Raw genomic sequence first — 18,737 nt, forward strand, 5'->3', positions numbered from 1 at the left:
TGTCACTGGGGCAGTACCCTCTAAAAAGGTCCTAAAATGTACCATGTAGGTAGATACACAGATCAGCCATAACATTATGACCATCTGCCTAATCTTGTGTAGGTCCCCTGTTTGTCACCAAAACAACCCTGACCCGTTGAGGTATGGACTCCTTCAGAATTTCTATCAGAACCAGCATTCACATTTTTAGCAATTTCAGCTACAGTAGCTTGTCTATTGGATTTGGGAACACCCCACAAGAGCTGTAGTTTTGGAGATGCTCTGACCCAGTTGTCTAGCCATCATAATTTGGCCCTTGTCAAAGTGTTTCAGATCCTTACACTTGCCCATTTTTCCTGCTTCTAACACATTAAGTACACTTGATGATGTGTTAGAAAAATGGGCAAGCATAAGGATCTGAGCGACTTTTACAAGGGCCAAATTGTGACGGCTAGACGATTGGGTCGAGCATCTCCAAAACCGCAGCACTTGTGGGGTGTTCCCGGTCTGCAGTAGTCAGTAGTACCTATCAAAAGTGGTCCAAGAAAGGAAAAGCGGTGAACCGGTGACAGGGTCATGGGCGACCCATTGATGCACGTGGGGAACGAAGGCTGGCCCGTGTGATCCGATTCAATGGACGAGCGACTGTAGCTGAAATTGCTGAATGCTGGATCTGATAGAAAGGCTGATTTGGTGGCAAAAGGAGGACCTACACAATATTAGGCAGATGGTAATGTTATGGCGGAATGTATATTTGGTACATTTCATTAATACAAATTCTTTAGCTGTGAATGTGTACTTTTAAAAAGGGTACTGCTCCAATGACAGTAAAAGGCACCATTTTTGACAATTTTTTGACAGATAGAGTAATGAAGTTTTTAGATTGTGTGTGTGGGATGAGTGAACCAGATCCCCCTATAGTTCAAACAACACAGGTTAAATTACAGCCTAACAGGTTGGGTCTGTCCCTGTTTGACCCACGTATGGTAACAATGTCTAAAATGTGCACAGACACAATGTATATGCATACATTATAGTTAAAGTATGAAGTACCCTGCATTCTTTGCATTTTGGGAATTAATTTTAGTTTTAAGTACACAAAAAAAGACTGAGTCCAGCACTTGGGTTAAATTAACTACGAAAGTGTTTATATTTGATTTTGACCAAACAATGGGTTAAAACAACCAGCATTTTGGGTTGAAACAACCCAGTATAGGTTGAATTACAACCCAACGGGCTGCAGGGGTTCGTCCCTTTTTGACCCAACGCTGAAAAAAGATCTGTACATACACTTTTGCAGTAAATGGATATCTTCTGCATTGCCTAATGTTTTTTATTGGCTCTTTCATGTTTTAACTGTTCCTTTTGTTTCTTGGCATTATGCCATACTTTTACTTTTCCTCTTAACAGCAAAAAACGATTTAAAGTTAAGCACGCTTGTAAAATGTCAAATCTTACAACGTTTGTTATGAAGTTCACACGTGACAGTATGTGCCAGTATTATGCAGAAAGAAGATATATAAAAGAGTTTAGGGGGTCATAAAGCCCAAAACATATTGAATTTTGAGTATGATTTAAAGAGTGATGTTTATTAATGTGATTAGTTGATTGAATTTCTGACCATCCTCCGATAGACAAATGTGGTCATGTGGAGATCACATTATCTGTGCATCATTGGGGACCCCTCATCTTGCACAGGTCAAACCAAATGATCCTGGCAGGAATTAATATGAATTTTTTTTGGGATAGTGCATTTCATATTCACTTATTAATACTATTAATAATACTGTCACCCCATAGCAATAAAATAGCAAATATGTTTTATGATGTTTGATGAAAAGACAGCTCTGTGAATAACTTCAAAGACAGGAAGTGAACTTTTTACTGAAAGGTTAAATGGCAGATGTCTTATCATTATTCCAAGACATGACAAGCGAATCGAAATTCTATATTAGAAACTCATGTCAGACGCACGCTGTGTCACATGACACTGCAAAACAACCACCAGTTCTGGTCAAAACACTTGGAATAAACATTAAACATCTCAAAAGCAATAATAATATAATTTGTACATATTTGGATGTTGAGTTGATGACACATACTGAAATTCAAATATACATTTTTCTTATGTGCTAAAAATGGGAAGACTCATGTTATGAATAAGATTTTATTATGTTTTGTGTATTCCAAATAATTCCAGATATTACTTGTATCCACAAGACAAAGAAATCTAGTTATCGCAATATAAGCAGGAGTGTAGCCCATAGCATATGTGACGTTTATCATTATGAGAAAAATGTGCACAGTTTTGCAAAGGAAAGATTGATGAGAGCCCAGTGACTTCAGAGCAATGTATCTAATGATATCAACATTTACATCACTCGCCATGTGGACAAGTTAGATATGGGTCCTACGTGTCCTACTTTATACCCAAGATAAAACATCACTTAATATTAGTTTCTTAAAATGTCTTGAAAATATAAAGAGTTTGGTTCCAAAACAAGATAATTCTGATTTTTCTTTCTTTTTTTTTTATAGAAATTTCAATCCTAGATTTAGTTAAAAATGGAGATATTTTGGACTATGGCTGAAAAACTTAATAACTTGTTTGGCTCTTGAAAAGCTTACATATGTTATAAGAAAGAAACTGAATTTTTTGATATATGGAGGATATTCCTAGATTTTGTTAAAAAATGAGATATTGAAGAAGATTTAGATGCGTGAAATTATAGAATATAAGATGTGGTTTATTTAATTTTATTTAATTATTGATCTGTACTTTATTTATTTGTTTTTTATTTATTGTATTTTTTTATCCTGCCTGTGGGAAAGGGTTTTGGGTTTTTTGTTTTGTTTTAAATATTTGGTAAAATCTCAATAAAGACATGTTCTACAAAAAAAATGGAGATATTGAAGAAGCTTTGGATGTGTGAAATTGTAGAATGTAAGATGTGGTTTATTTATTTTTATTTAATTTAATTATTGATTTGTATTTTATTTATTTAATTATTTTATTTTAAATCCTGCCTGGGGTAAGGGATTATGTTTTTTGTCTGTTTTAAATATTTAGTATAATTTCAATAAAGACTTTCTAAAAATTCTAAGTTTTTTTATTGTACATTCCAATTAATATCAATCAAACTGTTTTTGATTGTTTTTTATTGTTTTGACTGTTTTGTTTTTCATAACTAAAACAGCTAAGCAGCCCAATAAAACACAATAAAAACATGATAACATAATAATAAACATGTTTTGACAAAAAAATCTTGTTTTGGAACCCTTATATTACTTGTTCCAATTAACTTCAACATAAAGTTCACAACAGAATAAATCTAGTAAATTTAAACATTGTCATTATTTATTATTTTAACTTTTTTTGATCCACATATAGTTTCTGGTCACAACGTGTACGCTATAAATATATACACATATACATGTTTTATTTGCATATTATGTTATTTAATTGTAGGTCTATATATTTTATAGTCTATAAACGCAAATATTTGGCAACATGAGGTAAAATAATAAATTGTAGGCTGTGCTACATAAAGTGACATAGCGTGACTTACTGGCATTAGGACCGAGAGTCAGTTCAGCAGGAACAGTATTTTGTGTGCGTGTGTTTGTGTGTGTGTGTGTGTGTGTGTGTTTGTGTGTGTGTGTGTGTGTGAGTGAGAGAGAGAGAGAGAGAGAGAGAGAGAGAGAGAGAGAGAGAGAGAGAGAGAGAGAGAGAGAGAGAGAGAGAGAGAGAGGCTGCAGCATCAGCATCATAATAAATCACAGCAGCTTTGAGGCGCGAGCAGTAAAGCGAGCAGGCGCGAACTATCAGACTTGGATGGTTACGCAAATACGCTTTTATTTTAATTATTAATCATCTTTTCCTACGCAAGGAATAAGAAACTGGACAGCGATTCGGTTTACTTTATCTCCAGGATCCTTGTTAAGGAGCCATGGATTATTTTACTGGACAAACTTTTGCGAAACTCGCGTTCCTCATCTTTACAGGTAAGTGTTTCACGTTACACCTATTACGTTTATTGACGTAAAATCCGTTCAGATTTAATGCTTTCGGAATCGGATATTTTTACATTAAATCCACCTCATCTATTTTCATTAGGAAACAATGAGTAATATAGCTACAAGTGAATGAGGTGTATAAAATGATTAACCTGGCTAACAGGTTTATGCTAACGTTAATTCAGTTGTCCACATGCTTTTCAGTTGCTATTTTCAAAATAACTATCAAAAGTAATTAGCAACAGGAATTGCCAAATGATTTCAGCTGAACAGCACTTTACAATATTTCATACCTTCATCATTTAAGCTCAGTTAAGTTTTTTTACGTATTTTTATGTAAACGTACGTATTTTGTCGGATCATAAAATCCTATGACGCATAGGTATAGACTGGGCAAACATGTGCTGCCATACACTAATTAAATAAAGTACTCTTAAGAATTAGATGATACTGGATAGAAGAGCAACATTGTCCAACATGAGCAGGGTTGAAGGCATCCAGCTTTTCTTGGCAGAAGGGTGAAGTTATAGACAAAACTTTGGCCAATAGAGTTTAATTTCAGCCTTCCTAAATAGGTCCACGTGTTAGACCTTAGTTCAAGATTAGATAACGACTTCATGTCATCAAAATGTTGATTGTCATATAATTCTATTTTCTACCTCTCTTTAGGGATGTTAAACACATGATTCAATACCGCATCAATATACACCGAGTAAGGGCCCCTGAAATTAAATGCAAATGTTTACATTATTTACAGCACCCTTGTCATTGTCACATATTATCAGTTTCTGATTTCCTTGAAAATCAAACCCATGATCCTGGAGTGCTCATCGAGTTAATCTATAGCTCCAGTGTAAATAATATACAGCTCCAATGTATATATTGTTGTTCTGACAATAGTGCACATGCAGTGGAAGAACAGTCCAAACTAAATAGAGAAGTTGGTCAAAAATATTTCTGAGGTTTTATTTGATGTTGGAAGTTTGTTGGATGTGGCAAAAGCATGTGCATACAACAATCAATCAAATTGTTGTTTTGAGAAGACTTATTAGATGTTCAACCAAGCGTTGGATCGAAAAAGGACAACCACAGCAATTGGGTAATTTATCCAAGAGAATGTTTATATTTGAACCAACAAAAGATTAAAATAACCCAGCATTTTAGGTTAAAACAACCCAGCATATAACGGCCTGGGTTTGTCTCTTTTTGACCCAACGTTGTGTTTAAAACAACAACCCAGTATTTTATCCGATCTTGTTCAAGTTCTTGTCCTAGACTGACAAATTGACCTTATCATTGTGAGTTTAATGCATCTTTGTTTTCTATAAGGCAGGAGCATTCATGATTTATGTAATGATTGCATTATTAGAGTATCACTTTGATCAAATAGTGCTTCATTGTTATTTAGCAATTGAGAAAAATGGTCCAGGCACACATGTTCTGATTATAATGGATTGTACACCATTTCCTCGAACTATAGCTTAGCAGTATTCACCCATCTGCCAATTTTGCATTCAATGCACGCATTATGTACTGCGCTGTTTTGTCAGCATCTAACATATTTATTTACTTATTTATTCATATCCTTTTTGGCACACAAATACAATCGGGGTTACTCTGCATTTATACTTCTGCAAATCTCTGTTGCGTTTTGCTTTTAGCAAGATTGAATACACAGATGTCAGGACTGAGGCAAAAACGAAACCCATTTTGAAGTTACTCAAGGCGTATGTGCGTATACTTGAATACTCTAGTTTCAAGATTTCATTTGAAATTTTCATTCATTTATCTATCTTTAATGAGAATGTTTTAAGCTAAATTAATTCACCTATGGGCCAAAGAAAAACAGATAAAACAATGTTGGCGTGCCTTCAGTTATGTTAAATATGGAGAGCAGCTCTTAGATATCATGTATTATGAGTCTGCACAGTCAGCTTATAGTCAGCTTTGAGAACATTTTACTGAGGATTGTAAATGTCAGTGCTTTTCATGTACAGTACTATGAGACCACTATATATAGTCTAGTGTTTTAGTACATGTTAAAGATATGCAAAAGCTACATACCCAAAGTAAACGATGATGCGAGTTATCATCTCCAACGTAAACGTCTTTTTTCTTGGACTACAACAAACAAATGGTAGTAGGCAACAGTTTACTTCCTAGGATTGGTGACGTAGAAAAGGCCGACATTATCATAATTTCTCCCTCTTCAGACTCAGCCTGTAATGTTGAGTTTACACCAACCGCGTTTCAGGCGTCAAAATCGCGTCTACCGTGCGTGGTTTGCCGCTTGAACAATTTGGATGCATTTGCGCGTGTAGAGCGGAGTAGACGCGCGGAAAAAGCAAGCATTTGACGCGCGTCAGAGGCAAACTCCGCTTCTTGTGGGAGGGGCAAGTGCTATGCGGTTGTCTGTTGCAAGATGACTGATGTTGATTGTGCATTTATCGAGAGAGTTACCGGTTTGTATTTGGTAACCTTACTTAGGGATGGGCATTTTCCAGTAATTTACTATTCAAATATTTAAGCTCATAAAGAACGAATATTCGAATATTCGTTTATTTAAATTATGTTAATTAAGACATGCGTGTTTTGTATTTTTCATTTTGTCATAATTTCACAGAAGGCTTATAATTAGGAAATATCCACAACAAGCTAAACTTATATTCTGTATGTATATATATATGTATGTATTTTTAAGTTGAAAACATTGTAAAAAATATATATATATATATATTTTTAATTCTTCTTAAAAAATACCCTACAGAAAAAAGGCGTTAAAACCCCATGCGGAGCGAAGTCTGAGTCAAACCCTAGTTTCAAGTCGGTCGTTAGTATGAATTCATATAGATGAAGTGAAAAAGCATTAAATAAGTCGTAACCCTTTGGTGGCACATTAAAAACAAACAAACATTCGAATAGCATTTTTTAAATTCGAATTATTATTGCCGATCGAATATTCGAATATCTGTGCCCATCCCTAACCTTACTATAGGGGAAAATAAACAGCGCGGGTCGATAAACGTCACGTGACTCAAAAGTGAGGTGTGTATTACAACTTACCAGGTTGCCCAATGTCCTCACTGACACTCTTCCAAGCGAGGTCCTTTTTATTCTGTCTCTATATAAATAAGAACTTGTGTCGTATAGCTCCGGGTTACTGCTCACGGACAATATCAAGCGTTCCTTCAGGTTGAATGAGTGACTCCGGGCGGGGCTGCCTCCACAGCAGCAAGCAGGCTCCTGATTGGTTAACGCGGCGCAAATTTTCAGACGAAGTTCAAATTTTTCAACTCGGGCGTCAGCCGGTAAAACACAAAATGCACAAAAAGCACCAATTTGCGCCTTTTGCGCGAGCTAGACGCGCGAATGAGGCGGAAATGCGTCTTCCGCGCCGTGCCAAATGCCTCTTCCGCGCTGCGTGACCTCCTGACGCGCGTCTTAACATTGACTTAACATTGAAATCACTCGCGCTTCACGCCTCTACCGCGGTTGGTGTAAACGCACCATAAGGAGGTGTGCACACCAATGCTTTTACGGCTGCGCCGGCGCATGTTTTCAATTGTTTCCAATTGTTTCCAATGGAAGCTTGGCGTTTTTCAAATTAGCCAGCAGCTAGCGGTTTTCTTCCGCGCTGAAAACCGGATGTAGAAATACAGCTTATTTGTCATTTGTCTTTTATGCGTATGAGATCTTTTTAAATCTGCGCAGCAGAGATGGAGAGGCATTAAACAGACAATGTCTTACATTTTGAACAAACTTTTTCCATCAACTTTGCGCTGCCGTTTGACATGAGGCACCACAAAAACAGGCACTGACAAATTAACCCTTAGTAACAATGACGCTTATATCAATGTTACACTGTGCCCGTAGTATGAGAGCTCTCCTGTGATGTGTTTGATGAATTCTATATTTACAGTACAGTGTTGAATGTTGAATGTGGTTTCGGAGAAAACTGCACTCCATACTTCTAATACCAATAAATTAGAGAAATGACCATACGTCAACTGTCATCAGAGAAAGGTTTTAGTTGTGTGAAGTGAGTGCTTGTGTAAGTGGTGCTCAGCATGAATCTTCTGAAGGAACTTAGACAGCTTGTTTGCTGGATAGGACTTTCTTTGCATAGATAGCAACATAATTGTCCAGAAATTACAGCTCTGAATGTCTAAAAACAGTGTTTGCTTCAGACAGGTGCAATAAGTGTTGAGCACTGCGCTTCACAGAAATGTTGCTTTGTTTCCGTCACTTACGATTCAGTAATTTGTATACTTGCAAACACATCAAGTGCTTTACGATCATTGAATGTTGTCAAGAGTTGCATGGTGCTGCAGTCGTCTTTGACTCATGACTTAAAATACCTTCGATACCTACTATCATGGAAGACAGTACCTATAAGATTGATGTTAAATATAAATTATGTTTTATTTAAGGCCACTAGTTATTATGTAGTTCCCTCTAAAAACCTCTCACACATGTTACTTACAATATAATGGAATGGATTTGATATACTGTAAAAGGTAGTTTGTGATGTAAGGTACTGTGATTTAACAATTATTTTGTCTAAAGATATAATCTGAGGAGCTCAAATGCCAAAGTCGCTAAACAGCACCTCCATCAAAATGAGATAATGATATTAACCAAATGCTCTCGGCACGTATTATACCTATTTTATAGAATCCGCTGAACCCCACAGATTTTTTAGCAAAGTCCATCAAGTGCACTGAAAACGAACTGGAAGAAGAACAGCGTGCGATATGACCAAGGATCACATTCAAACTTGGGTCCCTTGTGGTTTATCTTTTTTAATTTTACATTCTGACTTTTATCATTTACTATGTTTCTAGTTGCATCTTCAGTGATTTTGCAACTGTTTACTTTTTTCCAAAGAAGTGTCTATTTTTGCCAAAAAAGCTTGTATGCACTTAGAGGGTTTTGAAGAGAAAGACAGTCAAATTTGTTTGACTAAAGTGACATTTGTGAATAAGGCATTTCAGTTAGTGACTATGACTAATAATCTTTTCCTTGCTATAAAGGGAAATTAAACCCAAACCTAAAAGCCTGATAAAAATGCTCATTTACAAGAAAACATGTCGGACGCACTTCTCATTTGTTTCATCTTTTATACTGTAGTATAAATTAGGGATGCAACGAAAGGAAAATGCTTGGCCGAATAACAAACAACTGAACATTTTTTTATTTTATTTTAAATTTTTCTAATAATTTTGCCAATTTTCAAAATGTCCTTTTTACTATATTTATTTCACATTATTTAACAATGAAATTTTACTGCTGACCCTCTTTGTCGTTTTATGATATGAGATGAAGAGCTTAAGTGTTTTGTTTTCTGTGCTTGTCGCTGTGTCTTTCTCATGCGCTGAATGGTGTTGGATAGGATATCTTGACTTTAAATGATAATGGAAACTTGTAGTGCTGTATGTTTTTGCGTCTTTCTCTGACACTTAAAAATGCTTTTATCAAATATGTTTGCTACATTTGCGCATCTTTCACTCTGCACTTGATATATTATTTTGATTGCATCATCAAAGACCTCATTGTTCAATAAAATTTTGCCTTTTTACTTGTTTTTGCTATTTTCAGTTGACGAACATTCTGTGCATCCCTAGGATAAATTGTTGTGTTTCCTCGCTGAGTACATCTTTTAGATTAAAACACAGTTAATCTGTTTGGTTGGCTTGACCCAGACATGTTCAACCTGATATTACAGGTCAATATGTTTTTGACATCTGGCAATGTAGATTGTTATCAGCTATATGGTTTAGTTGATGACTTAATGATTATGTCAAGTGCTTTTCCTACAGTCACATTGAATCTGATAAGGATGCGCAAAGTTAATTATCTTAAAAGTTTTTGTTTAGGAAAGAACTGCCGCTGTATGGAACAATTACACTATAGATTTTAACAAATATATGATCAGTTATTGAACAGATGGCAAAGAAATAAAGATTTTTTTGCAAATATATAGTTATAACATTGTTCTTATTGGTTAATCAACAAATGCATAGTAGTAGCATGAACAAAGGAAGATGTTTGAGGCAAGGCCGCGTTATCCTAATGGGCAACATGGGCTGCAGTCCAGGGCCCCGAACACTAGGGGGCCTCCGAGAAAATTGTATTTTGAGTTTTTATAAACATTTTGATTGACGTAATTATGCGTTAGTGCTACCTACCTAGAGCAGAGGCCCCCAACCACTGGGTCGCAAGAATGTTCTGAAAAAAATTGTATAATAGCTACGTAATAGCTTATGGGATATTTTGTCCTTTAAGAGCCGACTTCAAATAACATCGATCATTTCCACTCTTGTACAAGGCCGCGGTCTCTCTCTCTCTCTCTCTCAGCGCATCGGCAATCACATTGCTGTCTTTAGAGTTTGAGTATACAGTACTTCTAAAATACAGAGGTATTATTTATGAATCATTTGCAAATGTACCTCGCAAATCATGTATACGTGAAGACGTTCAACCTTGTAACATCGCAAATGACTGAAAAGTAATTTCAGAATTATCCAGATCAAACCATGATCAAAATAAACTCTTTAACTGCAGTAATAATATTTTAACGGGTACACTTTTAACGTAGATTAAGGAACCTAAACAGTCCTGTGTCAATCATCATTAAAATCATATCGTAAGCGGGAGTATGTGCCTCTGCGCCCGCCGCAATTCTTCTGGCATCTCTCCTCATCATCTCCTCCTTAAACTTGGGGCTCGAACCCGACCTAAGGTCGAGCTGCTTTCAAAAACAGCAAGCCAAGTTCGTTTAATGTTAATTATTATGACTAAATAAATAGGCAGGGAATCTCGTGAAACAATGAAAGTAAAACAATCCGCCAAAATATGATTTAACTTGATTTTGATGATTTAGTCGAGGAATTCTCTTTAAAGAAGAGCAGAAAGAAGCACTTTTAGTTGCTTAATAAATGTTATATTTTGTGCTGTTCCGATTGTAAAATTATTACTTGATAATATTGTTTAATTTGTTAAAATAACTTTAGCCTTCTTTTTAGAGCCCTGCATTTCAGCCCGAGACCGACGGGCCCCGACCTGTTTACGCCCTTCGGGTCGGGTTTCGGGCCATTTTTAACGTCACAGCAGATACGCGGCCGGACCTCGTGCTTATTTAGGCTTCTCCATCTTTTTATATTTTTCAATTTAATTAAAAGAACCTTTTGACAGACATTGATGATTGCAAAACAAGCATAGGAAGACGTTTAACCTATCGCATGAGTCCGCTACGCACAGCCACACATTTACAATGCAGGCAGCTGTTGCGTATTTAACAGCACGACCTTCAGCGCACCAAGAAAAATTATAAATGGAGTACTAGATTAAAACCTTGGATACTGTACATAATCTATGCAGACAGCATCCAAGACAATCTATTAAAGACTTCCCCCTGTATTCATTTCGTGTAAGAAGGCTGTGTCTTTATTTCTTGTTTGTGTATGGATCGACTTTTTTCTTAGTTTAACTGTTGGATAGCCATGTTCTGTGGTAGGCCTAAGTCCTTACATAAAAAAAAATTATATGCAAAAGCGAAGTTGTAAGATAAGGCAACATGCATGTTTATTCTGTTTCATGTTTATTTCGTTTCGTTTTGTATAGCCCTTTTTATTTTTTTATTTCTGCACCCGTTGCAACGGCGAGCAGCAGAGCAACCTGCCTTCGCTTTTTAAAAATAGTGTGTGTTGATAATAAACGTTTAAACTAACATTGTGCTATGCTGAAAATATTTATTTTAAATAGTTGTTATTATAGGCAAGTGAAGTGTTGATTTGACAGGCTCAATTCATCATACATGTCGTCAACTTGCTGTCGGCCGCTAACCACTTGTTTATCATAAAAACTTTAACAAACAAAAACTGCTCTAAAATGTAAATAAAAAATAAATATAACTATTTTGCCATTTAAAACAAAACTGAACTGCTTTAATTGCTGCAAGAGTACAGCTGTACAAGCTGTGTAAGGAGTTATTTTTTGCTATTTCTGCGGATTTCTTTTGCAAAATCTATGCGGAATAATTTTGCAGAATGATTTAAAAAGTTTTAAATTGATCCGAGAGAATGTGCGCTGGGAATATTACAAAAAAATATTTTATAACTATATTATACATTTTATTAAAGGATTACCCTGAATTAAACTAGACCAACATGAACCAACAGATAATGGATAATGTGCTTTCACGACCATAGAGTTTTATTTAATATACATATATTACTGTCTACAGTGTAAGAGTAAAAAGAAAAGGCTTCTCATAATGAATGTAGCGCATATAGCAAGATAATTTCCTCAGTTTAACAACACAATATATATATTTATCTTGTAAACGGATTTGAAATAATAAATAATTGTCGCGTCACGTAGCAAGAGAGACGATAGAGATCTCATTAACTTCTCCGCAGTAAGTTTTATTTCAAATTCAAGTTTTACATATTAAATAGACTATTAAAAAGTTTGTGCTGCTCTCATAAAAACCTCACTGCAGACAGCACAGACTTCTACTCACAAACATACGCGATGCAGTAACTATATCTGCGGAAACAGATTCCTAATGGGGAGAATTAAAAAGTTCGGACTCGGGCTGAGAATTCTGGGCTCTACTTTTGCGTCAACTTGATTTTAATAATTTAATTGAGGAATTATATTTAAAGAAGAACAGACAGAAGCACTTTTAGTTGTGAGTTGCATTTAATAAATGTTATTTTCTGGGGTGTTTCTGTTTGTAAAATTATTACTTGATAATATTGTTTAATTTATTTAAATAATTTCAGCCTACTTTTGCGTCAACTTGATTTTAATGATTTAATTGAAGAATTCTCTTTAAAGAAGAGCAGAAAGAAGCACTTTTTGTTGTAAGTTTTATTAAATAAATGTTATTTTCTGGGCTATTTCTGATTGTAAAACTATTTGATAATATTGTTTAATTTATTTAAAATTCATTTAATGTTGCACATACGCTGTTAAAAACACTGGATTTACTTAAAAAAATAGACAGTGCATCGTTTTTCCATCGCCTTTTTTTAGTAAGTTTTATTTAAAAAATTTACGCAATGGGGCACTTACTAAATCCAGCCTTTATTTTTTTCAGTGTATATTGGGGGCCCCAAACCAGCGTTAGCCCAGGGCCTCACAAAGGCTTAACCCGGCACTGGTTTGAGGAATATAATTAGAGGCCCCATTGACTTCCATAGTAAATTTTTTTCCTATATGGAAGTCATTGGGGCTGATGTGTTTGGTTACAGAATCAGAATATCTCCCTTTGTGTTCTTCAGAACAAATAAATTTATCCAGGTTTGTAACAACATGAGTAAATGATGACAGAAGTTTTATTTTCGGAGAACTATCCCTTTAAGCAAATATTTATTAAAAATAATATTGTTGTGATCAGGGTTTTTCCTGCATAGAGATTTTTAGGGAGGCCGCCTCCACCAAATTTTGTGCTGCATTTGACTCTTGACAGGTTTTTCTGTCATGTGTCTTTACGGGAAAACACGAACAATTACAATCAGTGGACCGTTATAGATGGCTTCATTTTGACGCACGTCCGGTGACATGATTACGCGTCTGGTCGGAACTTTACAGTACATCGGGTTTCCGTTTGTTTAATGGTCTGACTAGTTACTAAACTGATCTCTTGAACAAATACCTCGTTGAAAATAACAAATGTTTTGGTTTTCTAGGTAATCTACTGTTGTTTATTTTGCTTGGTATAAAAATAAACTACTTTAAAATTACTTTGTACACATCATGATAGTACCACCTCCACCAGGAAAAACCCTGACTGTTTTTGAACTGAAATAACATGAATAAATGAAATACAATTGTGATTTTAAGTTCAAATAAATAAAAGGGACAACACAAGATGTGAACATAAGATGTTATTTTAACACTTTCATTTCAAGAGTGTATTGGCAGACTTGCTGCCACTGAAGATGTACAGTAAAAGCATCAGCTTTTCTCTGTATGCTGAAAATCACATCGTTTCATTGTAAAACAATTTGGTTTATCTTCTGTCAAATGTGGTGAGGAATCTTTCTGCAATGATCTGGCAACGAGACTAACATCTGAATGAAATAGGTTTTTAAAAGCAAAGGGGACAGAAATGCATCTCTTGTGAATTTTGCTGCCTGAAATGAGCCTCTTTATTTACATCATCATTCAAAGCAGACACTGATACATATAATTATTAGACAGAAAACTAACATGTTTTTGATTATTTGAGATATTCAACTAGGAAGAGTCCAAGAAAACTTCATTTGCTCCTAATTGATTTTTTTGTGCATATATGCTATTTAAATGTTTATTATAAGTCTGTCTGTACACTGTAAAAAATAATTCAGTGGCTTTGCAAATATCACTAAAATAAATTATTAAAATAACTTAATAAAATCTCTTTATGTCACTAAGTTGATTTTTTGAGTTAGACAAACCAAAATAAATGACTAAAAAATAAACATATATTTGTGTGTAAAATGTAAAGATATTATTTAGTTGTATACATCAAATAAAATAAGTATTTAACTAACAGATTATTTCTAATAGATATCCTTAATATTTGTTGTAAATTTGAATCAATATATTTGAGAATGTCACACTTATATATTTTAGTTTTCAAAACTGTAATAATTGCTCATTTCAAGTTAACATATGTAGCCTATTTAACATCAACAATAAAAAATAGTAAATTTCATGCATAACTTTAACTATGATTTATTCAATATTTTTGGTGAAACATTATTAGATTGTATTATTTGAGTAAATGTAGGCAAAAAAATTATTAAATCAGATGTAAATTTAAAAATCACAAAGCCAACGTTTTTTTAATCAGCAGCAGAAGAAACAGCGCCTCTTGCAGGAAGACAAACAACATCAAAACTCCTCAAAAATCCTGGTAAGTGTTGAGTTTATAAATATTTACACTTGTTTTTAATGAAATATTTGATGTGTCCTTGCGTAAACAACTTAAGGTGTATTTATCTGAATACTTTCGGAGCCATACCGTAAACTGGGTACAATAACAGCTTTCTGTGCACATACTGCTAGATTAATCATGAATATTTTTATTTTACCTATTTATTCAGGTCACCATAATACAACTGTGCTACTTGTGTAAAATAATCATTTCTGATCGTTTTATTACTGCATAATGTGGTTGTGTGGACAAACACGTGTAAATCTGTAGTTGCTTATAGTCAGGCGATCCGAAATCCGGTCCTCAGTTTCGCTTCACCCGGACTTATAAGACCTTTCACATGGAAGCGGAACACAACTTTACAGAGCTTTACAGAGCTCACACGCTTATATACATTTATATTAATTATCTCTTGACTCCATATGCCTATGCTTTATTTTGCTTTTTTGTGTTAAGGGTGTGGCACACCGGTGGAGATGCGCTGGGTCTCGTGTAGGAGAACTCACAGTTTCTGACACCGCACCGGACGTTCGCATTAAATAGCGCGAGGTTAGTCAGACAAAGTTTACTCTCAGATATAAAATATGCATTCGTAGCCTTTGTAAATCGTTACAGATTTGAGACAAATGTGTTATTTTAATGTTAAACTAAGTGGCGCTCTGTGGCAGCGTCCAGAGTCACAGCGGACAGCCGTTTAAATAAAGTTATCTTTGTTGCAGGTACAAGTGCTGGTGGTCCAACTGTCTGGGTTCAAGAAGTGATTCTGCATGCTGTGAATTTGAGAGACCTCTCAGAGTTTATTCAGCTGATTGTTTTTGTAACATGTACAATGTTTGCCATTTTCAATAAAATAATGTATACAAATTGCTTTGTTTATCATTGATAATTGATGGTTCAGTATGAAATAAATTTATAACATTAAGTAAATAAAAATAAATTATTTTAGTTTAATAATATTCACAAAATTTTCAGCTACATCTAAGTAACATTTTTAATGATATCAACTCAATTTTTTAGTAGACTTCACTGGGATTTTTTATTGATTTGCTTTTATATTTTTGATTCCATCTACTTAATTTAATTTGTGATAGGAAATTAATGTAATTACTGAAATCTAATCGATTTCATAGCTTTCAAATTTACTAAATTTTTTTAAGTGTAAAAATGCTTCACCAAAAATATTGAGTAGATAATAGTAATAGTTTTTACAGTGTATATTGTGGCGCTTTTCACAGTTTACACTGTTGCAAAGGAGCTTTACTGAAGACACAATTGAGAATATTTCTGAATATGTCTTCAGGTTTATGTTCTTAAAAATCTCCTAAAGTTTTTTATTACTACGAATTCTTACAGACAGATTTTTTTCTTACCGTAATTTAATGGTAGTTTTTAGCATTTGGCAAGCTTCAGCATTCATAATCTAATCACCATTCTTGCTGTGCTGGTCATAAGTATAGAACCTCTATGCAGGACTCGCAATAAACTTTTATTCTCGCTGCAGTATACAAGATAACATTAACATCTACTGCTAATAAAGCAAAATATAAATTACTCAAAAATTAATTAATGAACAACAGCATTTAACTAAATATTTTATTTCAAACAGATCCAAATGCCTAAGGCTAAGTGTCAATTATCTGATACAGAATAAATGGGACTTTCCAATGAGAGAAAGAAAACCCAGCTTGGCTATCACGCTGCATTTTATACATTTTACCCCAAAATTTATTGGAAAAGAAAGGGAAAATTCCACAGTTTCAATATCGGAGCTAATGTCATGCCAATTGTATTTGTGGTAGAGGAACTGTCCAGGATTGTTGTTGCTTGTTGAATACTTATATTTACTTGACAAAGTCAACAGTGATTACAAGATGTTTGGTTTCATTTATTTTTTTACCTTATATAATTTGTTTTTTGGGCAGTGGTTAGATTGTCATTTGTCCTCAACAATTTTACTGTGTTTGGATGGCTATTAGATGCCTTTTAAATAAAAAATTGCTTGCTGCATCAATGCTTGTTGATATCTACAATATAATGCAAGCCTTTATTACCTGAGCTGTTTTAGTGCAGTGTATTGATAAGATAATTTTTGTCCATTATCTCAGAGTGTGGTTTGTGTGATCCAGTCACAAAAGATTTCTTTTACACCTGCTGTCAGTCCTGTAAGTTGTGGCGTATTGGGTAAAACTCACTTTCATAAAATAGCAGTTACCAAATGGATTTAAAGTCTATATGTATACCTTTTGTTGATAAAAACTAGCTTTTCAAGTCTGATAATTTTCACATGAAACATTTGAAAGTAAACAAAAATAAATCAATCTGGCAACACTGGTCACCTCACTTTCAGGGCTATATTTTAACGATCTAAGCGCATTGTCTAAAGCTCACGGTGCACGATCTAAGCAGACGTGTCCGAACCCACTTTTGCTAATTTAAGGATGGGAAAAATGGTTTATGCGCCAAGCGGACGGCCTAAAAGGGTTGTTCGTATTTTCGTAATGATTAATGGGTGTGTTTTGGTCGTAACGTGCAATAAACCAATGAGAGTCTCAGCTCTCATCCCCTTTAAAAGCAAGTTGCGCTTGGCGCTATGCCTAATCCCTATTTAGAAAGCGGCGCATCCAAGTGTGTGATAAGCCAACCCGCGTTGTCGTCCTGTTTATAGGTGCATATTACTAACGCGCTCTTTAAATAATGAAAACAATATTGCGCCATTGACTTTAGACCAGGTTTTTGTTGGTCAAACTGGCGTAGTCTATTTTAGTTGCCTCAAAATAGCAACGCCCCAACAATGCGCCTGAACACACCTCGTTTTCAGACCAGAATGCCCATGGGCGCAAAATTGGAAATGCGGAAATGCATTTGCTATTTAAACAACGTGGCGCTAAACGTAAAAATGATCATTGCGCTGGGTTAAAACTAGCAAAAGACACTTGCGTTGCGCATTGCGCCGGGTGTATGATTGAGCCCTCAAAAATTATGCAAAGATAAAGATTTATGGCTTAAAATATAATGATAAATATATCTAGTGTTTACGTGATGTTACCTTGGATGAAGTGGTGGTCACAGTAAATAAATACGAGTGTACTGTATATTTACGGCTGCAATTGTTTCTCCTCATTGGCACAGAGGCACGTACTGTAAGTCTATGGCACGAAATGAACAAATTTCTTCGCTGACGGCATTCTGTAGAGGCATAGCCCAGGCATGTCGTCAGTTCATTTTATTAAACTAAAACTATTCAGTATTTAGGCTAAACAAAAGAAATCACTCACATTGGCAGATAGCGATCTCTTGCTCTAAGTGCGTGACATCACCTAAAAACAAGGAATTTGATCAGTCTTCTGCAGTCTAGGGCTCTGTCTCTGCTGATGAATCCGTCGGGCATGCTGTGCTGTGCCGGGTGTCTTGTTAGTTAAGAGACAGCGCTCAACTGTTCGCTAAGGCAGTGTGGTTAATGAAGCTCAGCTGTTAAATGTTTCTGTATTGGCCTAAATTGGGTGAAACAGGTAAGCCAGATGTCACGTTTCACCACTTGGACACAAATCAGAAAACTGTGATACATGCAAATGAAATAGTTTGTTCTTTATTGGACAAACTTGGACAAATGTATTGTTCTTAAAATATGCATACAGACCACATCAGATGAATTTTCTACTTTTCTAGAGATCTTTATTAGTCAGATCCAAACCTGGCACATGTCTTGTGCAAACACTCTAAAAAACGATTCGTTGGCTGAACAACCATAACTTATGAAAGTAATTGGATTAAACACAAAAAACTTAGTATTTATAACTTTTCAACCTCTACT

General features: G+C 35.1%; 1 protein-coding gene and 1 long non-coding RNA gene across 2 annotated transcripts in view; both read left to right on the top strand.

Moving 5' to 3' along the window:
* Positions 1 to 3,699: 3,699 nt before the first annotated feature.
* Positions 3,700 to 18,737, top strand: part of ltk (leukocyte receptor tyrosine kinase) — a 67,941-nt gene continuing 52,903 nt past the window's right edge. Inside the window, exon 1 of the mRNA XM_055172008.2 lies at positions 3,700 to 3,984. Within this exon, the coding sequence (XP_055027983.2) occupies positions 3,930 to 3,984 (55 nt within the window). The 5' untranslated portion in view covers positions 3,700 to 3,929. The remainder of the gene's footprint in view (positions 3,985 to 18,737) is intronic.
* Positions 14,783 to 15,790, top strand: LOC141365196 (uncharacterized). Its single transcript, XR_012370372.1, has 3 exons — positions 14,783 to 14,905; positions 15,383 to 15,475; positions 15,646 to 15,790. It is a non-coding gene; the product is annotated as an uncharacterized lncRNA (long non-coding RNA).

Source organism: Misgurnus anguillicaudatus, chromosome 7, assembly GCF_027580225.2.
Source record: "Misgurnus anguillicaudatus chromosome 7, ASM2758022v2, whole genome shotgun sequence".
NCBI classification, from domain to species: domain Eukaryota; kingdom Metazoa; phylum Chordata; class Actinopteri; order Cypriniformes; family Cobitidae; genus Misgurnus; species Misgurnus anguillicaudatus.